Raw genomic sequence first — 19,491 nt, 5'->3', positions numbered from 1 at the left:
AAAGGGGGCTTATTGGGAGGCCGTTCAGCTTTGAGAAGTAAAGTAGAAACAGAACACCCACCCAAGGCACAAAGGGACAAGAACAAGGTGGCTTCAGGGACCCGAGGGGCAGGAACTAATGGGGGAGGGCGTCCTTGGGGCGTCACTACCTTTAACAACCATGCTTAGTCCCCAGGGTCAAGTGCATAGGTCACTCATGGGACAGAGCACCTGGCTGGGGCGTGGTCCTTTGGCTGCGAGAGGTGGGGACCTTCCCAGGCAGCCTTTTCGGAGCAGCCTGTCTCAGCGCAGAGCCCCTGAGGGATTTGGCTGCTCGGGGGTTTCCATGTGGACCGCAGCCCAGCGCCTCGTGTGCATGGCTCTTTGTGGCTAACTCATGGGTAGGAGATAGGGACATGGATGGGTCACATTCCGTGATGGCATTCCGGGAAATGCACCTGTTGCTTCTGTGTTGTCCAGGGTAGAGGCAGACATAGCACAAAGAGCATTAAAAGCCTAGACCCCTGGAACAGGGCATCTGGGGTCTGAATTCTGGGAGCCCCAGACCTTAGCTCTATGGCCTTAAAAGTGATGCAGACTCTCCCTGCCTCAGCTTCTTCATCTGTAGAATGGGGATAATGATCACGACCTCCTCGTGGGATTGCTGTGAGAGTCAGAGGAGCTTATGTATGTGAGGTGCTCCAAATAGTACCTGACCCATAGTAAGTGCTCGGTCTCAATGAAATCATTAATCATTAATAGTCAGTGCCGTGGTTTAGCCACGAGAGAAGGGAAGGAAGAAAGGGCATGATAGGTCAGTGGCTGAAGCTGGTATATTTTATCGCTTCTCAATTCCAGTCTCTTGGGTCACGCAAGGAGAAAGTTTTGTAAGGCGAGGGAAGCAAATTATTTCTATCCTAATTATTTAGCCACCCCTGGGGTCGTTCCCAGGCCACACCCTTGTTCCATGGAGACACCCGCAGGGCAGGAGCATTGCATCATGTATGCAACAAGCAATTAAGCACACAAATCATGTGCCAGGCCATGCGCCAGGCTTGTGGATGCCACGGTGAGCAAGACAGATGTGTTCACTGCCCTCAGGGAACCTGCAGTCCGGCAGGGAAGAGAGACGGCCATCAAAGCAGCACTCCAATAAAAATAAACTTGCAACCGTGACAGCTGCTGGGAGAGCCGAGGCTGGGAGCCCCAGGGGCACAAAGAAAAGGCATTTGGCCAAGGCAGGGCAGGCTGGGAGCCTTCCCAGAGGAATTAATGGTGGAGATGTGAGCTGGAGGAAGAATGGGAGCTAGTGGGTGGGGGGGGAGGGACATGGTGGTGGGTGAGGTCCCTGGGCTGGGGGCAGAGGGAACCTTCCAGCTACATAGAGGGCCAGAGCGGCAGGAGTGGAGAGCGTGGGAGCTGCGTGGAGCTGCAGACGGAGGGCAGGGCCGTGGCACTGAGGTTTTATTTTGTGCGCACGGAGAAGTCACTGCAGGGCAGAAGCCTGCAGCGTTTCCCTGGCCAGGATAGGCTTCCAAAATCTGCTGTTAGGGGAAGAGGAGTGAGTGCCTGGAGGCTGTGAGGCCCTTGGGTCTGCACCAGCTCCCTGCTGGGTCCCCTCGGGGCCAGCACTCTGGCAGGGGGCAGATGCCCTCCCCATCCCCGACCCCTCGACAGTGGTGACACTCAGACCATTTGATGTCCGGTGGTCCGTGGTCCGTGGTCCTGGGGCAGCATTTGTGGCCATCCAGGAGGGTGACCATGAGCTCCCCCGTCTGCCTAGTTGGGGAGGGAGAGCAGCCCTCATTTGCACCCCCGTTGTCCCACATTCCAGTGCCTGGGTTTGATTCCCTGCTGTGGCTTCTGACTCCAGCTTCCTGCTAATACAGACCCCGGGGGCAATGATGATGCTTAAGTTCCTGCCACCCGTGGAGGAGACCTGCATTGAGTTCCGGGCTCCTGGTGGGGCCACTGTGGACATTTAGGGAGTGGGCCAGTGGGTAGGAGCTCACTCTCTCCCCGTCTCTGCCTCTCAAATTAACAATCAATTATTTCAAAGAAACCTCAGGGCAAGGCCAGTGTTCAAAGCCCCCTGGAGGCCACCGCCCAGAGCCCTTCTGCTCCCCAGGCCTCCTCCCTGCCTACCCAGGGTACTCTGGACCATTTGGGACAAATCTGAGTCGGCCACGCCTGCTTCTCCCTGGTGGGCCTTCCTGCAGCAGGAAGGGAGGGGTGGAGGCTGCTGGGAGAATTCTGCAGACAGGATAGGATGTGCAGAGGGCGTGGGGCATGCAGCCTCCCTAGGAGAGCCGGCTGGGAGTAGCCTGTGAATAGTAGGGCAGATAACCCCGCTGCCCAGCCCACTGCGGAGCTCAGCGAGGGTCCTGATAAGGAGCAGGCGGAGCGAGCGGCGGAGGCCATGAGACTGATGATTCCAGGCCGCTCTCACCAGGATCCCGATAAACGCAGCCCCTCCCACTACCTGGAAGTCACTCCTACACCCTCATGGGACAGCCGCCAAACCTGCTATCCACCAACTCCTATCACTGCAGGCCGGACACCCAGTGGCTCCCAGGCTGGATTTGGGGGCAGTGCCAGGGCCAGCTACACACGTCATTTCTCTCTCTTTCTCTCTCTCTCTCTCTCTTTCTCTCTTTCTCTCTTTTTTTTTTGACAGACAGAGTGGACCGTGAGAGAGAGACAGACAGACAGACAGAGAGAAAGGTCTTCCTTTTGCCGTTGGTTCACCCTCCAATGGCCACTGCGGCCGGCGCATCGCGCTGATCCGAAGCCAGGAGCCAGATGCTTATCCTGGTCTCCCATGGGGTGCAGGGCCCAAGCCCTTGGGCCATCCTCCACTGCACTCCCGGGCCATAGCAGAGAGCTGGCCTGGTAGAGGGGCAACTGGGACAAAATCCGGCGCCCCAACCAGGACTAGAACCCCGTGTGCTGGTGCCGCAGGTGGAGGATTAGCCTGTTGAGCCACGCACCGGCCCACACGTCATTTCTGCGACACTGGCCTCCTTCCACATGCAGGTGTTGTTGGAAGCACATCCCACATTTAGGGATCATAGCTACCTTTGGAGATAGGCATCATCATTACCTCCACTTTTTAAAAGATTTACTTATTTGAAAGGCAGAGCCACAGAGAGAGAAGAAGAGTGGTTCCATCCACTGGTTCTCTTCCCCAAAAGGCCACAATGACCAGGGCTGGGCCAGGCCAAAGCCAAGAGCTTGGAACTCCATCTGGGTTTCCTATATAGGTGCAGGGGCCCAAGCATTTGGGCCAACTTCTGCTGCTTTCCCAGGCCATAGCAGAGAGCTGGATCAGAAGTGGAGCAGCCGGGATGCGAACCAGTACTCACATGGGGATGCCAGTGTTGCAGGTGGCAGCTCAACCTGCTGAGCCATGATGCCAGGCCCTGGAAACTAGTTTTTAAAAAGGACCCTGCAGTAGGCTGAAAAATGGCCCCAATCTTGTCCACAGCGCATCCTCAGTGCCTGTGACGGTGGCCTTACGTGGCTAAAGGGACTTTTCCAGTGTGATGCAGCATGGCTCTGGGGAGGGCACGCCAGCCTGGGTTTTCTGAGTGGACCCAGTGCACTCACAAGCATCATTCCTCAAAGACACGGGAGGGCCAGAGAGGAGCCCGCGAGGTATTGGCAGAACAGAGCAGGGTGCTGTTGTATTGAAGATGGGGACACAAGCCAAAGCAAACAGGCAGCTTCTAGCACCCCAAAGACGCCAGGAACAGCTTCCCCTCTGGAGCCTCCACAAGGACCCAGCCCTGCTGACACCTTGAGTTTGGCCCCTTAGCACTCACTGCAAGCTCTGGTCTCCATGACTGGAAGATGACAGCTTTGCACGGTTTTAAGCAAGGAAGGTCATGGTCATTTGTTACAGTAGCAACAGAAAACCAATACCAGCTCTGTAAGTCAACACCATCAGGCATCCGTTTTGCATCTTGAACTACAGTGCTCCAAAGAAACCACTCTCAGGGCTGGCGCTGTGACACAGTGGGTTAAAGTTCTGGCCTGCAACACCGGCATCCCATATGGGTGCTGGTTCGAGTCCTGGATGCTCCTCTTCCAATCCAGCTCTCTGCTATGGCCTGGGAAAGCAGTAGAAGATGGCCCAAGTCCTTGGGCCCCTGCACCCACATGGGAGACCCGGAAGAAGCTCCTGGCTCCTGGCTTTGGATCTGCCCAGTTCTGGCCATTGCAGCTATTTGGGGAGTGAACCAGTAGATGAAAGATCTATGTCTCTCCCTCCCTCCCTCTCCCTCTCTCTCTCTCTCTCTCTCTCTGCTCCACCTCTCTCTGTAACTCTGTCTTTTAAATAAATAAAATACATCTTTTTAAAAAAAGAAAGAAAAGAAACCACTATCTCCCAAGACAGTACACACCCTTAGCTGAGTTGCAGGCTCCCAGGATGTGCCAGGGTGGAGGTGGGCAGGGCCAGTTCCCTGGGGTGGGTGTTAATTATACCCTCACCCTGCACCTGTGGGCACTGAGGCTCAAGTCAAGGTCAGAGTGAAAGCCACGTGGTGTAGGCGGGTGTGTGGCTGGGAGTCCACGTGGGAACGTTGCCCTCTGTAAGTGCTTCATTTACAAGCGGGCTCAGCGACCTCAGCAGTGAGCCACCCTGAGCCAGGCTTGGGTCTCTTTATTCCGGAAAAAAGAACCTGGGATTGTGGTGGAGGCAGAATCAGGGGCTGTAAATCTGCCTGAGTGGGGAGAACGAGGAAGAGGAAGAGGAGGAGAGAGCAAGTGGAAAAGCAAGTGCATTTGGCAAGGAACTGATGTGGGTGGGGCAGGGGAGGCAGGTAAGCCCCTGGCTTCAAGGGCCTGAAGCGGGTGGGTGGGCAGAGGGCACAGAGCAGCTCTCCCTGCAGGGTCAGAGCGGGAAGCAGGGCATGCCTAGGTCTGCGAGGCGCGAGCTCTCCTGCTGTGTTCCACGAGGAACAGCAGTTCTGCTGAGGCTCCTGCCCAGGCACCAGCCTGCAGCAGCTTGACCTCACTGAGGATGAGAAAGCAGACAGGGATGTGCCGTTTTCACAGAAGAGGATTTGCAGGGAGAGAAAGAGAGTTCTACCTTCCTAGGAAGCCCGGCTGGCAGGCAGGAGAGGGCGTAAGCTCTGTGGGTGATCAGAGACCAGGTTTCTTGTGCCGCTCTGCCATCTCCAGGGCACGCGGTTGCCACCTGCATGGGCGTGGCTGGCCCGCCCCTCCCCCGGGGAAGAGCAGGTGCAGGCGCTTAGAATTCTGCCCATACCTGTTGGCTCCAGCTAACTGCGGGGAGGCGGGGGCGTGTCGCTGCCCTGGGAGATTCAGGGGAATCCAGTACCAGGGAGCAGAAGAGGGGATGGGGGGTTAGCATTTCTGCTGTGGCCTTCAGACCTGAGCCTGGGAATCCAGGCTCTACATTCAGGCGCCGGACTTCAGCCCTGAGACCCGGGGCCCAGCGTGCGCTCAGGGCACTGTGGGAGGAAGTGGCGGTCATGGAGGGGAAGCCCTGCAGCAGCCCAGGATGTTAGAACCAGGTGGGCTTCTGGTCCCTGTGCTGGCTCACCCTCCACCCTCTCTGCTCCAGGGAAGCCCAAGTACCTGCACACCGGGGAGGAGGTAGACGGCGTGGACATGCGTGCCGAGGTCGGGCTCCTGAGCCGGAACATCGTGGTGCGGGGAGAGATGGAGGACGAGTGCTACCCCTACAGCAAGTACATCTGCCACTTCTTCGACTTCGACACCTTTGGGGGCCACATCAAGGTACAGCTGCCGTGGATAAGACTTCCCAACGTGCCACCCTGTGATGGGGCGGGGGGCGGAGCCTCCTGCTGGGGAAGGGGCTGGGGGCGGGCAGGAGGAGGGGTCCAAGGAAGAGAGCCTTCCGGGAGCTGGAGACGTCTCACGTCTCATCTCCCAGCCCCGTGGTACCAGGCATACCCACCCTGAGCCTACATCTCCTGCCTTCCTTCTTTAAATCCTGGTCACTTCCTGGAAGAGGCAGCTCCTCACAGCAAGTCACAACGACAAGGGGCCCATTACAGTGCAGACGAAAGAAGGCGAGGGAATAGGTTAGAGCTGCTGCACTAACCTTGCCTGTGAGTTTGCGGTAGAGGCTGCTGAGCGGGGCTCTCACGGCACGGGGAAGGAAAGTGACCCGGGCTCCCTGGAGCTCTTGTCTTCTACCAGAAAGCACGGAGAGGATTACTCTCTCCTCTCCTCCCCAGAGCCCTGTCCTGGGCCTTGCAAAGAGCCGACACCTGCAAGTTCTTCGTGGCATCGTGGGCTCTGATGCTGGAGGCCTGACGCCACCCCGGAGTTTGCTAGGGACCTGCTCTCTGCCGCTCACGGACAGGACGCAGGGCATCCAGCGGAGCAGACTAAGGGAGGGAGACCTCCAGGACCCGAGCAGAGGTCCTGCGTCTCTCGGGAGGTCGTGGTGTGATGTCCAAACCTGCAAGCCAGCACTTCTGTCGACCTTGACCCCACTGATGCAAGGCTCCCAGGGCTGCCTGGTCATTGTCACCACCATTTCCTGTCGCTCCCAGGGGTGGAGGGAGGGGCGAGGGTGGCGGTGCTGCCACACATGCACACACTCTCACACACTGACACACTCACACACACTCAAATTCACATACACATGCAATTACACACACAAGTACACACATATACATTCATGTACACACATGTTCACATATATACACACATACTCAGACACTCAAATTCACACACATGCATACATACACTCACACACATACTCACAGATACACATTCATGTACACACACATGTTCACATACACTCACACATATACATTCACATACACACATTCCTGTACACACACATGTTCACATACATTCACACACATACAGACACACACTCAAATTCACAAACACGTGCATACACACACTCACACAATACATTCACGTACACACATTCATGTACATACACATGTTCACATACATACACACACATACACACACTCAAATTCACAAACACACGCATACACACTCACACATATACATTCACATACACACATTCATGTACACACACATGTTCACATACATACCCTCACACACATACTCATAGACACACACTCAAATTCACAAACACATGCATACACACACTCACACATGCATTCATGCACACACACATGTTCACATGCATACACTCACACACACTCACACGCATACACACACTCACACTCAGACTCACCACCCAAGCACAGGCTTGGGGAGATGCCAGCATCAGCACCCCCTTCCTCCCACCAGGAGAAGGTCTCAGATGGCAGATGATGCCACAGGATCCACCGAACCCAGATTCCCCAGCCCTCCAGGGTCACGCTTCTGCCCCCTCCCCTAGTTAGCACAGGGCTCTCTCTCTTCCTGTGTTGCTCAGTGGCCTAGGAGGCCAGAGAGGCAGCTAGAGCAAGCCCAGCGAGGGCATCCCCACTCCAAGCCGTCCACTGTCTGTGACATCCTCTAATGTCAGGTCTGCCCAATTGGTCTCCATGGTCGGCGTCAGGGGCGTCGGGCTTCCCAGCCCCTCTGCAGAGAACACCTCTCATTTCCTGAGTGCCCGGGCGGGGTCCCCCACCCCACAGCACCTCTGCATTCTTGGGACGTGCACCCCGGGCCCCAGGAAACAGGAGGTGCCTCGGGGGGCCCCTTCTTACTCTCGTCTCTCTTCTCCCAGTTTGCTCTGGGGTTTAAGGCGGCTCACCTGGAAGGCGTGGAGTTAAAACACATGGGGCAGCAGCTGATAGGTCAGTACCCAATCCACTTCCACCTGGCCGGGGATGTGGACGAAAAGGGAGGCTATGACCCGCCCACCTACATCAGAGACCTGTCCATCCACCACACCTTCTCTCGCTGCGTCACCGTCCACGGCTCCAATGGCCTGCTGGTAAGCACCTGTTTCCCTGGGACAGCAGCACGGGGACAGGCCCAGGGGTGGTTAGCACTGGAAGGTGTTTGGCTCCCTATGGCCATTGGCGGTTGAACCATCCTTAGCTTACATGTTAGAAAGACATCCATGGAGGGCAGGTCACTGAGATAACAGGAAGGAGAAAATTGGGGTGCATCTTTAGCCAAGGCACCAGTCTTTGAGATGGGTGAGTGATTCGTTTGCTGTGGTTGCTGGGAGTCTGGTTCCTCCTGTGTCACATTGGAATGATGTGAAATCCCTGGGTCCTTCCAGGGCCACACAGCACAACAGCTCTGCTACCTGCAAATGAGGGAACCGTGCCAGGACTCTGGCAGCCTGGAGGTGAAGGGCCCTTCTCTCCTCCCATCCCAAGTGGTCTCAGAGCAGGTGCTGCTGGGAGATATAGCTACGCTGGTACATGAGTGCGTGCACCAGAGCCTTGTCTTGATTTTCACAGATAATCCGTGCACTAAACTGACCCTTCTCTAAATGAACTCCACTTATGCCCTGTCTAAACTTTAAAACTGGATATCACACAGTGGCACCCCAAGCTGAGGCCAGAAGCAGATGTGAGTTTTGTTGTTGTTGTGTTTGGCTTACACCATCTGTACACACTTGATTGTCTTTACAACTCTACTGATGTTGCTGCATCAAACTGAGCTCTCTCTGTAAAGGAACCATACTTCCGTCCTCTGCAAACTTTAAAATCACATGTTGCAAAATGACACAGTGCACCCGGGGCTCGGCAGGCAGCTGTGTTTCATGCAGTTTCGTTTGAGTTGGTGTCTGTAATTTAATAACAGATTCTCCATAAAAATCTGGATCCCCGGCTTCTCTGGAAAAGTAAGATGAGTAGGTAAAGTAGGAAGGGTTAGAAGCACTGGATCCAGTGCCTTCCTGGGCAGCTCCATGGATGGAGCAGTCACAGCTGCCCCTGCTAAGCTGGGTGTGCCTTCCCCAGCATGCACTGGGCGCAGCATTGACTATTACATTACAGTAAATACCCGGAGTCTATAATCACCGTGAATACACCAGCCCTGTCGCTGTCTATTACAGTGCCCCAAGTCCCCGGGCGGCTGCCACTCATCTCAATGCCTGCTGCCCACCGTGAGCATTTATGTCTGTGGCTCGCCAGGAGGGTGGAGGTGGAACGAGGCGTGGGGGCTCTGAGTGCGTCACTTCCAGTGCTAACGGATGTGCTCTTCTATCTCAAAGCAGTGCCAATCATCTCTGTTTTAAATGTTTGGATTTAGAAGCCTCCCACTGAGCTTAGAAGCAAGCACAGGAGGAGAGCATTGTGGTGTAGCAGGTTAAACCACCACGTGTGAAGCCAGCATATCCCCTATCAGAGCGCTGGTTCGAGTCTCGGTTGCTCCACTTCCTATAGAGCTACTTGCTAACGCACCTGGGAAGGCAGCAAAAGGTGGCCCAAGTGTGTGGGCCCTGCCACCCGTGTGGGGGACCCAGATGGAGTTCCTGGCTTTTGGCTTCAACCTGGCCCAGACCTGGCTGTTGTGGCCATTTGGGGGAAAAAACAGCAGATAGAAGATCTGAGCATGGCTCTGAGTGATGGCCTTGAACTTGATCTCAGCCGCCCCTGCGGCCTTCAATAGCCCACGTTTCCTTGCCTTCTCTGCTGTGTTTGTCTTCCCGGGCTATTTATAACCCACTCTCATGGCTCGCCAGGAGAACAGGAAGTGGTTCCACTGGGTGACCCTGGTATCGACTGAAATACTTACTGAGGGAGTAAATAGGATTCATGATCACACCCCTGCCATTTCCAAAGGCAACAGGGGAGGGTTGCTTATTCAAGAGAGCAGAGAGCTGGCCTGGAACAGGGTGCTTGTGTGCCTGGAGCCTCCCCGATCCAGTGAGTGAACACAGTTAGATAGACCGCGGTTTCGGCCACCGCTTTGCTCACTGGGGCTGTGTGATCTTGGTCGGATCATGTGACTTCTCTGTATCTCATTTCAAAAAAGAGAAGCCTGTCGGAGGGTGGTGTGAGATTTCGGCAAGGTGAAGAGGTATTAGCAACCAGCCCAGCACTGCGACATGAAGGTGCCTGGGTCCGGGGCCTGGGGGGACAGGGGACGGTGCTAGCTGCCTGGTCCCTGGGGAGCAGGCAGGTGTCACAGGGGAGATTCTGGAGGTGCTGGGGTGCTTTCCCTAGGTGAGTAGTTTTCAGTCAGGGGTGGTTTTGTAACATCCGGACTCCCCATGCCCCTACACACACACACACACACACACACTAATGTCCTGTCTCCCCATGCCCCTACACACACACACACACACACACACACACACTAACATCCTGTTGCCCCATGCCCCTACACACACACACACACACACACTAACGTCCTGTCTCCCCATGCCCCTACACACACACACACACACACACACACTAATGTCCTGTCTCCCCATGCCCAACACACACACACACACACACACTAATGTCCTGTCTCCCCATGCCCCTACACACACACACACACACTAACATCCTGTTGCCCCATGCCCCTACACACACACACACACACACTAACGTCCTGTCTCCCCATGCCCACACACACACACACACACACACAACATCCTGTCTCCCCATGCCCCTACACACACACACACACACACACTAACGTCCTGTCTCCCCATGCCCCTACACACACACACACACACACACTAACATCCTGTCTCCCTATGCCCCTACACACACACACACACACACACTAACATCCTGTCTCCCTATGCCCCTACACACACACACACACACACACACAAACGTCCTGTCTCCCCATGCCCACACACACACACACAACATCCTGTCTCCCCATGCCCCTACACACACACACACACACACTAATGTCCTGTCTCCCCATGCCCCTACACACACACACACATACACACACTAACGTCCTGTCTCCCCATGCCCCTACACACACACACACACACATACATGCACACTAACGTCCTGTCTCCCCATGCCCCTACACACACACACACACACATACACGCACACTAACGTCCTGTCTCCCCATGCCCCTACACACACACACACACACATACATGCACACTAACGTCCTGTCTCCCCATGCCCCTACACACACACACACATACACACACTAACGTCCTGTCTCCCCATGCCCCTACACATACACACACACACACACTAACGTCCTGTCTCCCCATGCCCCTACACACACACACATACACACACACAGTAGAAAATTGGACAAAGATCTGCAGGCAATGTCACCATCAAGGGTGCTGCTGGCATCTACTGGGTGGAGGCCAGGGCTGCTGCAAAGCCCCCCGAAATGCCCAGGACGGCCCCTGAGAGGTTAGCTGTGCTGGTGGGTGGGGGCAGGGGATGCTGCGTGGATCTTCCGGGGCCTGGCGTGGCTGAAGTCTTTCATAGTTGTGGGTTGAACGGGTGTCCTGGGGAGCAGGGTGAGGGTTGTTGGTTGGATGAGGGTTGGTACCCGTGGGTGGGCATGAAGGTGAAAGATCTCAGGATAAGCGCTCTGTGCCTCTTCCTCGGCCCACGGTGGAGCAGGCCACCCCACGAGGTACTGAGCATCCCTAGGGGATGTGCGTGGAGGCAGGTGCCTGCTAGCTGGCGATGCCTGCCTTGGACGTGGCGGTGGGGTTCAGGCCAGGGACCCTGTGAGGACCTTTGTGCTCTGAGCTTGATGGATTCAAGCATGCAGATCCAGAAGGGGCCTCGGAGAGCAGAATTGAAGTCCCGGGTGGGAGGTGATTGGAGACAGCACGGACGCTGTGCTGGCGGGAGCGCTGCTGCGGCTGCATCTCTGGTCTCCCGATGTCTGCTCTCTGCTTCCTCCACTGAGTCTGTGGCTGCAGGAAGGACATGGAAGGGCTGGAGGGTGCAACCTTTTAAGTTCCTCACCCAGGGATTGCAAATGAGGCTTGACACACACCGTGGACTTAAAATCTGGGCTTGGATCCATGAATCAGGGCACAATGGGGAGCACCAATATTGATCTTAGAATAAAGTCCTACCTGGTCCAGCTCAGGTGCCGACTCTGGGATGCAGCCAGCACCACTCCCTGTACTCCGGGACGTCTCCTCTGGGGATCCCTCGGACTAAGTCCTTGTAGGCTGAGACCTCACCAGAGTCGGCTCATGTGGCCCGGGCCGTGGTCTCCTCTTGGAGCCCCCTACTCACACAGGACATTTTGTCCCCTTTCCTATCCCCATGGAGCCTGGTCCCCCAGTGCCCCCAGCTGGAGGGGACTTAAAGTCACTCTTCCATCCCCCTGCTCCTCCCTCCCCAGCTCCAACACCTGTGCCAGGTCCATCTCTGACCTGGTGTTGGTTGACCGACTGCATGAGCACATGAATCGTGGGGCGCTTGGTGACGCATCCTGTGTTGACCCCGGCAGGTCAAGGACGTGGTGGGCTATAACTCCTTGGGCCACTGCTTCTTCACGGAAGACGGGCCCGAGGAACGCAACACCTTCGACCACTGCCTGGGCCTCCTGGTGAAGGCGGGGACCCTCCTCCCCTCGGATCGTGACAGCAAGATGTGCAAGATGATCACGGAGGACTCCTACCCCGGCTACGTGCCCAAGCCCAGGCAGGACTGCAAGTAAGTGCCACCCGGCTCCGGGCACGGAGCGCCTGCGCCCAGGCGGGGGCGGGCACCCGTGAGCAGGTGCTCACTCGGCCTCTCAGCTCAGCCCCGGGGGAGCACACGTCTGAGCGGTGTGGGTCTCTCGGACCTTAGCCGCCGATGCTCACGGCTCCCCGGAGACACCTCCTCGCCTCTCCCTTCTCCGTCTGCCCCAGGTGCGTGGTTCTGTCCCAACAGAGCCCCTCTTCTCACTAATGCTGCGTGGGCTTCCTTCATGACAGGATGTGGGGTGCCGCCATGGCTCCTGCCGTGTCTCCAGGCCCCGGCTCCCACTTGGTCATCCTCATCTAGACATGACACGGAGACAGACCTCCCCGTGCTCCTGGGCTTCTGCGTTCAGAGTCTGCCCCCTTAGAAACGGCCAGCGAGCCGCTCTGAGATCTTCCACCTTACCTGTCCTTTCCAGCCAATCTCAGAGTCCATCCACAAATTGCTTCTCCCTAAGGACCATGTCCTTGTTGAGAGAGGGAGGGAGAGAGAGAGAGAGAGAGACAGATCTTCCACCTGCTGGTTCACTCCACCCCCCAGAAAGGGGCACAGCCGTCAGGGCTGGGCCAGACTGAAGCCAGAAGCCTGGAACTCCATCCTGGTCTCCCACGCGGGTGCAGGGGCCCAAGCACTTGGCCATCTTCTGCTGCTTTCTCAAGTGCATACGCTGGATCAGACGTAGCGCAACCTGGACTGGAGCAGGTGCTTCGATATGGGATGCCGGTGTCACAGGCGGCAGCTTAAGCCACCACGGGCCAACACCAGCTCCCCCCCCCCCCTGCTTTCCAATGTCTGAACATTGGAAAGCTTAATGAGAAAACCGGGGTTCAGACAGGCACAGCACTGACCCCTCACATGTCTGACACTGGAGTGTCACCGTGTGACTTAAGGAGCGCTGTGACTCTTGACGTGACACCTCTGTCCCCTCCCACAGCGCCGTGTCCACCTTCTGGATGGCCAACCCCAACAATAACCTCATCAACTGTGCCGCCGCGGGATCGGAGGTGAGCAGAGAGTGGGGGCGGGGCTTGGGGCGGGGAGACAGTTACGCTCACCCCTGGAACTCGCCAGACAGCCCGGGCCCTGGCTGGGGTGAAGTGGGGGTGGACAAGCAGACTCGGTTCTAAATGACAGCTCTGTCATTGCACCATAAGTGGTGGTCGGAGCTCAGGCCGCCTGGGTGCTTTATGTATAACAACTCATTATTCAGTGAAATTGTTTTGGCTTAGAAGGGTCCCTGGCATCTCACTCACATAATGATTCTTGCATCCACTTTGTGATGTAGGCACTGCTATTGTCCCCCTCTGGCGGGAGGTGTGGAGGAAGAGGGAGTGAGGGAGGGAGAGCAAGGCCCCAGGGGTGCACAGAGCTGGGAGGTGGCAGGTAGGACATAAGCACAGCACTCTGTCGACACAGCCCTGCTCTGACCAATGCAGCCATGTTATTGGCCTGACCCTGACCCTGACCCTGACCCTGACCCTGACCTGGTCAGTTGTTGTCTCTGGGCCTCAGCTTCTGTAACTACAGAATGAAAGGGAACAGCTGAGAGCCACTGGTGAACTTTGCTGAGTCAGAGGAGGAGCTGAACCCCGCGGTGACCCTGAAACCCAGCAATCAAGAGCCCACCGTGGCCAGCAGGGTGTGAGCCTGGAAAGGGTCTCAATGTCACAGTGGACCCCAGAAATTACACATGCTGCCTCCCTCCAAGAACCAGGCCACGTGGAGGTGTGCAGGGCTGGCTGGGTGGCCAGGGCCTGCTCGGGTGACAGCCCCAGCTCCGCCACCACTGTGCCACCCCGCCACTCCAGGCACACAAGTGCCCGCTCCACTGTGGCGGGCCCCTGGGTCACCCTGACCAGGAGCTTGCTGGTGCTGGGCCCCCTGGCTTTACCCTGTGCCTTGCCTCCACAGGAAACGGGATTTTGGTTCATTTTCCACCACGTCCCGACGGGTCCCTCGGTGGGCATGTACTCCCCGGGTTATTCCGAGCACATTCCGCTGGGAAAATTCTACAACAACCGGGCACATTCCAACTACCGGGTGAGTCTTCCCAGACCTTCCCGGGCCTGGACGGCCGCTCGCCTGTGGCTGGGCGCAACTGCAACCCCCTGGTGTGGGTCTCGGAGGAACCAGAGAGGCATCTCAGGTGCAGGGGTCACACAGCTGTCAGAACGCGGAGGACGTGTCAGCCACTTGCTGAGACTCAAACACCCCCTCCCCCACCCCTCCGGCTCCCCAGGGGCCTCCCCAGGGGCAGCGAGGTGGGCCATGGAGCTGGGAGGTTGGGAGAGTCTGGGAAGGAATGCGAATTCCAGGGTGGTTTTCAACAGGAGCTGGGTAAGGGCACTGGGTCCAGGTGGAGCAGTGGCCTTAAGTGAGGCAGCACCAGGTGCAGGGTGGGACAGGGGCGAAGAGGAGGCACCTGCTGGATCGTGGGGTTCTCTGAGCAGAAGCGGGGGGTCCCTGCCTGGTGAGCCTCAACCCAACGCCCTTAGCGAGAGCCATCTTCACCTGGGACATCCCAGCTTGGGTTGGCTGAGTGACCTCAGACAAGATGCTTCCACAGCCTCAGTTTCCCCAATTGTACCTCAAAGCCTTCTTCCAGATTTAGTGCAAGCAATGCAGAAGGTGGCGGGTTCCTCCCCTCCCTCCTCATAGGCCCCTCTGCTCCCATGAATGCAGCCGAGAGCCAGGCTGGGTGCGAGGAGCTGCCTGTGGCCTTCTTTATTTATTTATTTATTTGACAGGCAGAGTTAGACAGTGAGAGAGAGAGACAGAGAGAAAGGTCTTCCTTCCATTGGTTCACCCCCTTCCCCCTCAAATGGCCACTACGGCTGGTGCGCTGCGCCGATCCAAAGCCAGGAACCAGGTGCCTCCTCCTGGTCTCCCACACAGGTGCAGGGCCCAAGCACTTGGGCCATCCTCCACTGCCCTCCCTGGCCACAGCAGAGAGCTGGACTGGAAGAGGAGCAACTGGGACTAGAACCCGGCGCTCATATGGGATGCTGGCGCCTCAGGGGGAGGACAAACCAAGTGAGCCACGGCGCCAGCCCCCTGCCTGCAGCCTTGCACAGAAGTCACCGTGTCCCCGGCTGTGTCTTCTTTGCAGGCTGGCATGATTATAGACAACGGGGTCAAAACCACAGAGGCCTCAGCCAAGGACAAGCGGCCCTTCCTCTCCATCATCTCCGCCAGGTAATCAGCCCTCAGGTAGACAGAGCCCCTGGCGCCTTGGATTTTCATTCATTCACCTGGCACCGATGGAATGGCGCGCAGGCGGGCCCAGCGTAAGGAGGAGACTAGAAAAAAAGGGGCGAACTCCACCTTCGGTTTCCTGCGAAGCCACATGTAGTGATGTCCGTGCATAAGCCTGGAGCGGAGCTGCAGGCCGACAGATCTTTTTTTTTAATTTATTTATTTATTTATTTATTTTTTTTGACAGGCAGAGTGGACAGTGAGAGAGAGAGACAGAGAGAAAGGTCCTCCTTCGCCGTTGGTTCACCCTCCAATGGCCGCCGCGGCAGGCGCACCGCGCTGATCCGAGGGCAGGAGCCAGGTGCTTATCCTGGTCTCCCACGGGGTGCAGGGCCCAAGCACTTGGGCCATCCTCCACTGCACTCCCTGGCCACAACAGAGAGCTGGCCTGGAAGAGGGGCAACCGGGACAGAATCCGGCGCCCCGACCGGGACTAGAACCCGGTGTGCCGGCGCCGCAAAGAGGAGGATTAGCCTAGTGAGCCGCGGCGCCGGCCACTGACAGCTCTTTTTAACAGGTGCTGCCAGAACCCCAAGGGAGCTGGCCAAAGAGCCTTCTTGGTGTCCACCAGAAGTGGGTGACACCAACTGGAAACCATTCATCTTAGCAAAATAAGCCAGTCCCCAAAAACAAACATTGTGTATTTTCTTTGACTTGTGGCAGTTCATATCTACTACAAAAAATAAAAAATGCGTGGAGATGAAACAGACGTCTCGTGATTGGATCGTTGCTTTCAGCCCCTGTGTAAACTCCTGTGGAGCTGTGGTCTTCCTGCTTTGTACCTGTTGAATAGTATGGGCAGTGGGGCAGCAGGCCTGTGCTGATCGGGTGGATGGATATTGTGTCTTTGCAAAAATTAAAGGCAAAAAAGCAAGCAAGGAAGGAAGGGGGTGGAGGGAGGGACAGAGAGAGGGAGGGAAGTATGGTTATGTTCTTAGAATTACCAGTGACATACATGAAAACTACTCTCTTGACATTAATGAAAATTTAAGAAGCAGTCAGTAAGAAAGAAGTGGGTGACACAAGTGGCAGGCAGATGTCCACCGAGCACTGTGGCTGGAAGGGGTGTCGGTGAGTGTGGCTCAGCACCGCATTCTGGAGCTAAGTGCCTAGAGAGGGCACTGGTGCAGGTGGTGGGAGACCCTGCCCAGGCGGGGGGCTGGCCTCTGATCCCCACCCCCGCCACCACCACTGCCAACACACTGGGCCCCTGCTTGGAGGAAGCTCTCCCGTGGTGTTACTGCCAAACAGGGAAAGTGACTTGCTTGTGGCTTGCATGGGGAGCAGCCCACTCGCTCCTGTGATGAGCTCAGAGACTTGCCTCCAGGGGCAGGTGGTACTGATGGGTGCCCTCTGGGTCCCGCAAGCAGGGAGAAGGTCAGGGGACTCAAAGGGGTCAGTGGAGGAGCCCCCCTCCCCCCCCACACACACATCAGCACTGCCACCTGTGCCCTCCCCACGGTGTGTTCCAGATACAGCCCTCACCAGGACGCCGATCCGCTGAAACCCCGGGAGCCGGCCATCATCAGACACTTCACGGCCTACAAGAACCAGGACCACGGGGCCTGGCTGCGCGGCGGGGATGTGTGGCTGGACAGCTGCCGGTGAGTCAGTCGGGAGTCGCACGGGGCATTGCGGCTTCCTCGGGCAGGGGAGAGGAGAGCGAGGCAGACAGGGGCATGAGACGTGTTGACCTCTGGCCAGGCTGGGGCAGAGACTGGCACCAGGCAGTGACCCCCAGAGCAGCATCTCGGCCTCCACCCACTCTGTGGGCCCCTGATTTGCCTCCAAACACCTGCTGGGCTTAGCTGTCTCGAGGTCACAGTTAGCCAAGGCGAGGGAGGAGGAAGCCAGGCTGTTCTGGACACCCACTGTGTGCAGAAGCCTTGACTTCCTCTTGTATTGTGTTTCTTGGACACACAAATTCTCTTTTTAAGATTTATTTGTATGGCAGAGCAACACAGAGAGGGAAAGACAGACAGACAGACAGACACACACACACACCCACACAGAGAGAGAGAGAGAGAGAAGCAGAGATCTGCAGAGGGACGGGGTGAGCCCCGGGAGCACCTGCTGCCAGCCTGGGAGGTGCCCAGGCCACGTCCTGGCTGGCAGAGGGACAGGAGGCCTTTGCCCTACACAGGTCCTGGGTTTGAGATGAGGGCCGGGAGCGGCGGTGCCTGGTCTGGATGCGGCAGGGTGTGCAGAGGGACTGGGAGCTAGCTTGTGCTGAGGGCCGGTGGTGCGGGCACTGGAGTGGGCAGAGCCGCACCACATGGCCTGGGTGTGCAGGATGCGCTGTAGATGGCTCTCCCTAGAGCAGAGCCAGGGGAAAGACAAAGCAAGCCGGCATCAGCACTGCGCTTCTCACAGCCGTCCACGCCGGGCTCACTGGGCGTTTTAGATTTGGGGTTCCTGCATAGACCCTCAACATCAGGCTTGGAGCAGCAGGAAGACCCTCCCCCCCACACACACACACCCCACTCTGCCACTGTGTCTTCCAGTCCCCTGCCGGTCTCATCCCAAGGTAGCAGGGGTCTCCCAAGGCTGTGGCCCCATGGGGAGACAAAGCCCAGTGCCCTCAGAAGAGGGGGATCCCTTGGAGGACTTTGGGCACTTGGCCCATATGGTCACCGCCCTGGGCACTGCAGGCCACAGGTGAGCAGGGGAGAGCACTGGGCTGGCTGTGATGCCATGGCCGTGGTCCCTGTGAGCCAGACACGGAGCAGGCGAGCAGCCACTCAGTGGCTGTGCCCTGAATTTTGGAAGAGCAGGCAGAAAGACTGAATGAGGCTACAGTCACCAGGAGGGGGCTGCCAGTGTCTGTGAGGTCCCCAGCCACACAGCAGGGAACGAGGGGGCACGGGCAGAGCCCTGGGGAATGACAACAAAGAGGGGAGGTGCTGATTGTCCGCTCTTGTCCCCAGGTTCGCCGACAATGGCATCGGCCTGACGCTGGCCAGGTAAGAGCACCTGCCGCTGGGCGTGGCCTCCCCGGGAGCTTGCCTGTAGGGCCCTCGTCCCAAACACCTTCTCTCTGCAGTGGTGGCACCTTCCCGTACGACGATGGCTCCAAGCAGGAGATCAAGAACAGCTTGTTCGTGGGCGAGAGTGGCAACGTGGGCACGGAAATGATGGACAATCGGATCTGGGGCCCGGGCGGCCTGGACCACAGCGGAAGGACCCTCCCCATAGGCCAGTAGGTTTGCAAGCCCGGCAGTTCCCTTGTTCCGTGTGGCTTCACCCCAGTGGCAGAGAGAGGCTAATGGGTGACTTCTTTTTTTCAATTTATTTGAGAAGCAGAGAGATAGAAAGAAAGAGCTTCCGTGTGCTGGTTCACTTACCAAACACCTGTAGTGGGTGGGGCGGGGCTGGGCTGGACAGAATCCAGAAGGCAGAAATTCAAACAGGGTCTCCCACGTGGGTGGCAGGGACCCAGTCACTTGAGCTGTCATCTGCATTAACGGGAAGCTGGAGTCAGGAGCCGGAGCTGGAACTGAATCCCAGGTACCCGGATATGGAACACGAGCGTCCTAACCAACGTCTTAACTGATAGGCTGAGGACCTGTGGGGGATTCCCACCTGTGGGCCACGAATGCTTCTGTCTTCCTTCAGCCAGTGAGATCACGGGAATGATGGCAAAGGGGTGAAACCTGGTACGGAGCGAGAGATGTCAGGATACAGCCCTGAG

At 57.1% G+C, this 19,491-nt stretch overlaps 1 protein-coding gene across 1 annotated transcript in view; it reads left to right on the top strand.

Moving 5' to 3' along the window:
• The window catches only part of CEMIP (cell migration inducing hyaluronidase 1), a 153,888-nt gene that overhangs the window by 113,172 nt on the left and 21,225 nt on the right, over positions 1–19,491 (top strand). The window contains exons 12-20 of the mRNA XM_002721460.6: positions 5,573–5,748; positions 7,679–7,888; positions 12,307–12,512; positions 13,480–13,549; positions 14,457–14,585; positions 15,655–15,740; positions 17,273–17,404; positions 18,728–18,763; positions 18,844–18,999. Coding sequence (XP_002721506.3) covers positions 5,573–5,748; positions 7,679–7,888; positions 12,307–12,512; positions 13,480–13,549; positions 14,457–14,585; positions 15,655–15,740; positions 17,273–17,404; positions 18,728–18,763; positions 18,844–18,999 — 1,201 coding nt within the window. The remainder of the gene's footprint in view (positions 1–5,572; positions 5,749–7,678; positions 7,889–12,306; positions 12,513–13,479; positions 13,550–14,456; positions 14,586–15,654; positions 15,741–17,272; positions 17,405–18,727; positions 18,764–18,843; positions 19,000–19,491) is intronic.

The sequence above is a fragment of the Oryctolagus cuniculus genome, chromosome 12 (assembly GCF_051225735.1).
Source record: "Oryctolagus cuniculus isolate XC-2025 breed Fujian yellow rabbit chromosome 12, ASM5122573v1, whole genome shotgun sequence".
Classification (NCBI taxonomy): Eukaryota; Metazoa; Chordata; class Mammalia; order Lagomorpha; family Leporidae; genus Oryctolagus; species Oryctolagus cuniculus.
This window is presented reverse-complemented; position numbering and strand designations above follow the sequence as displayed.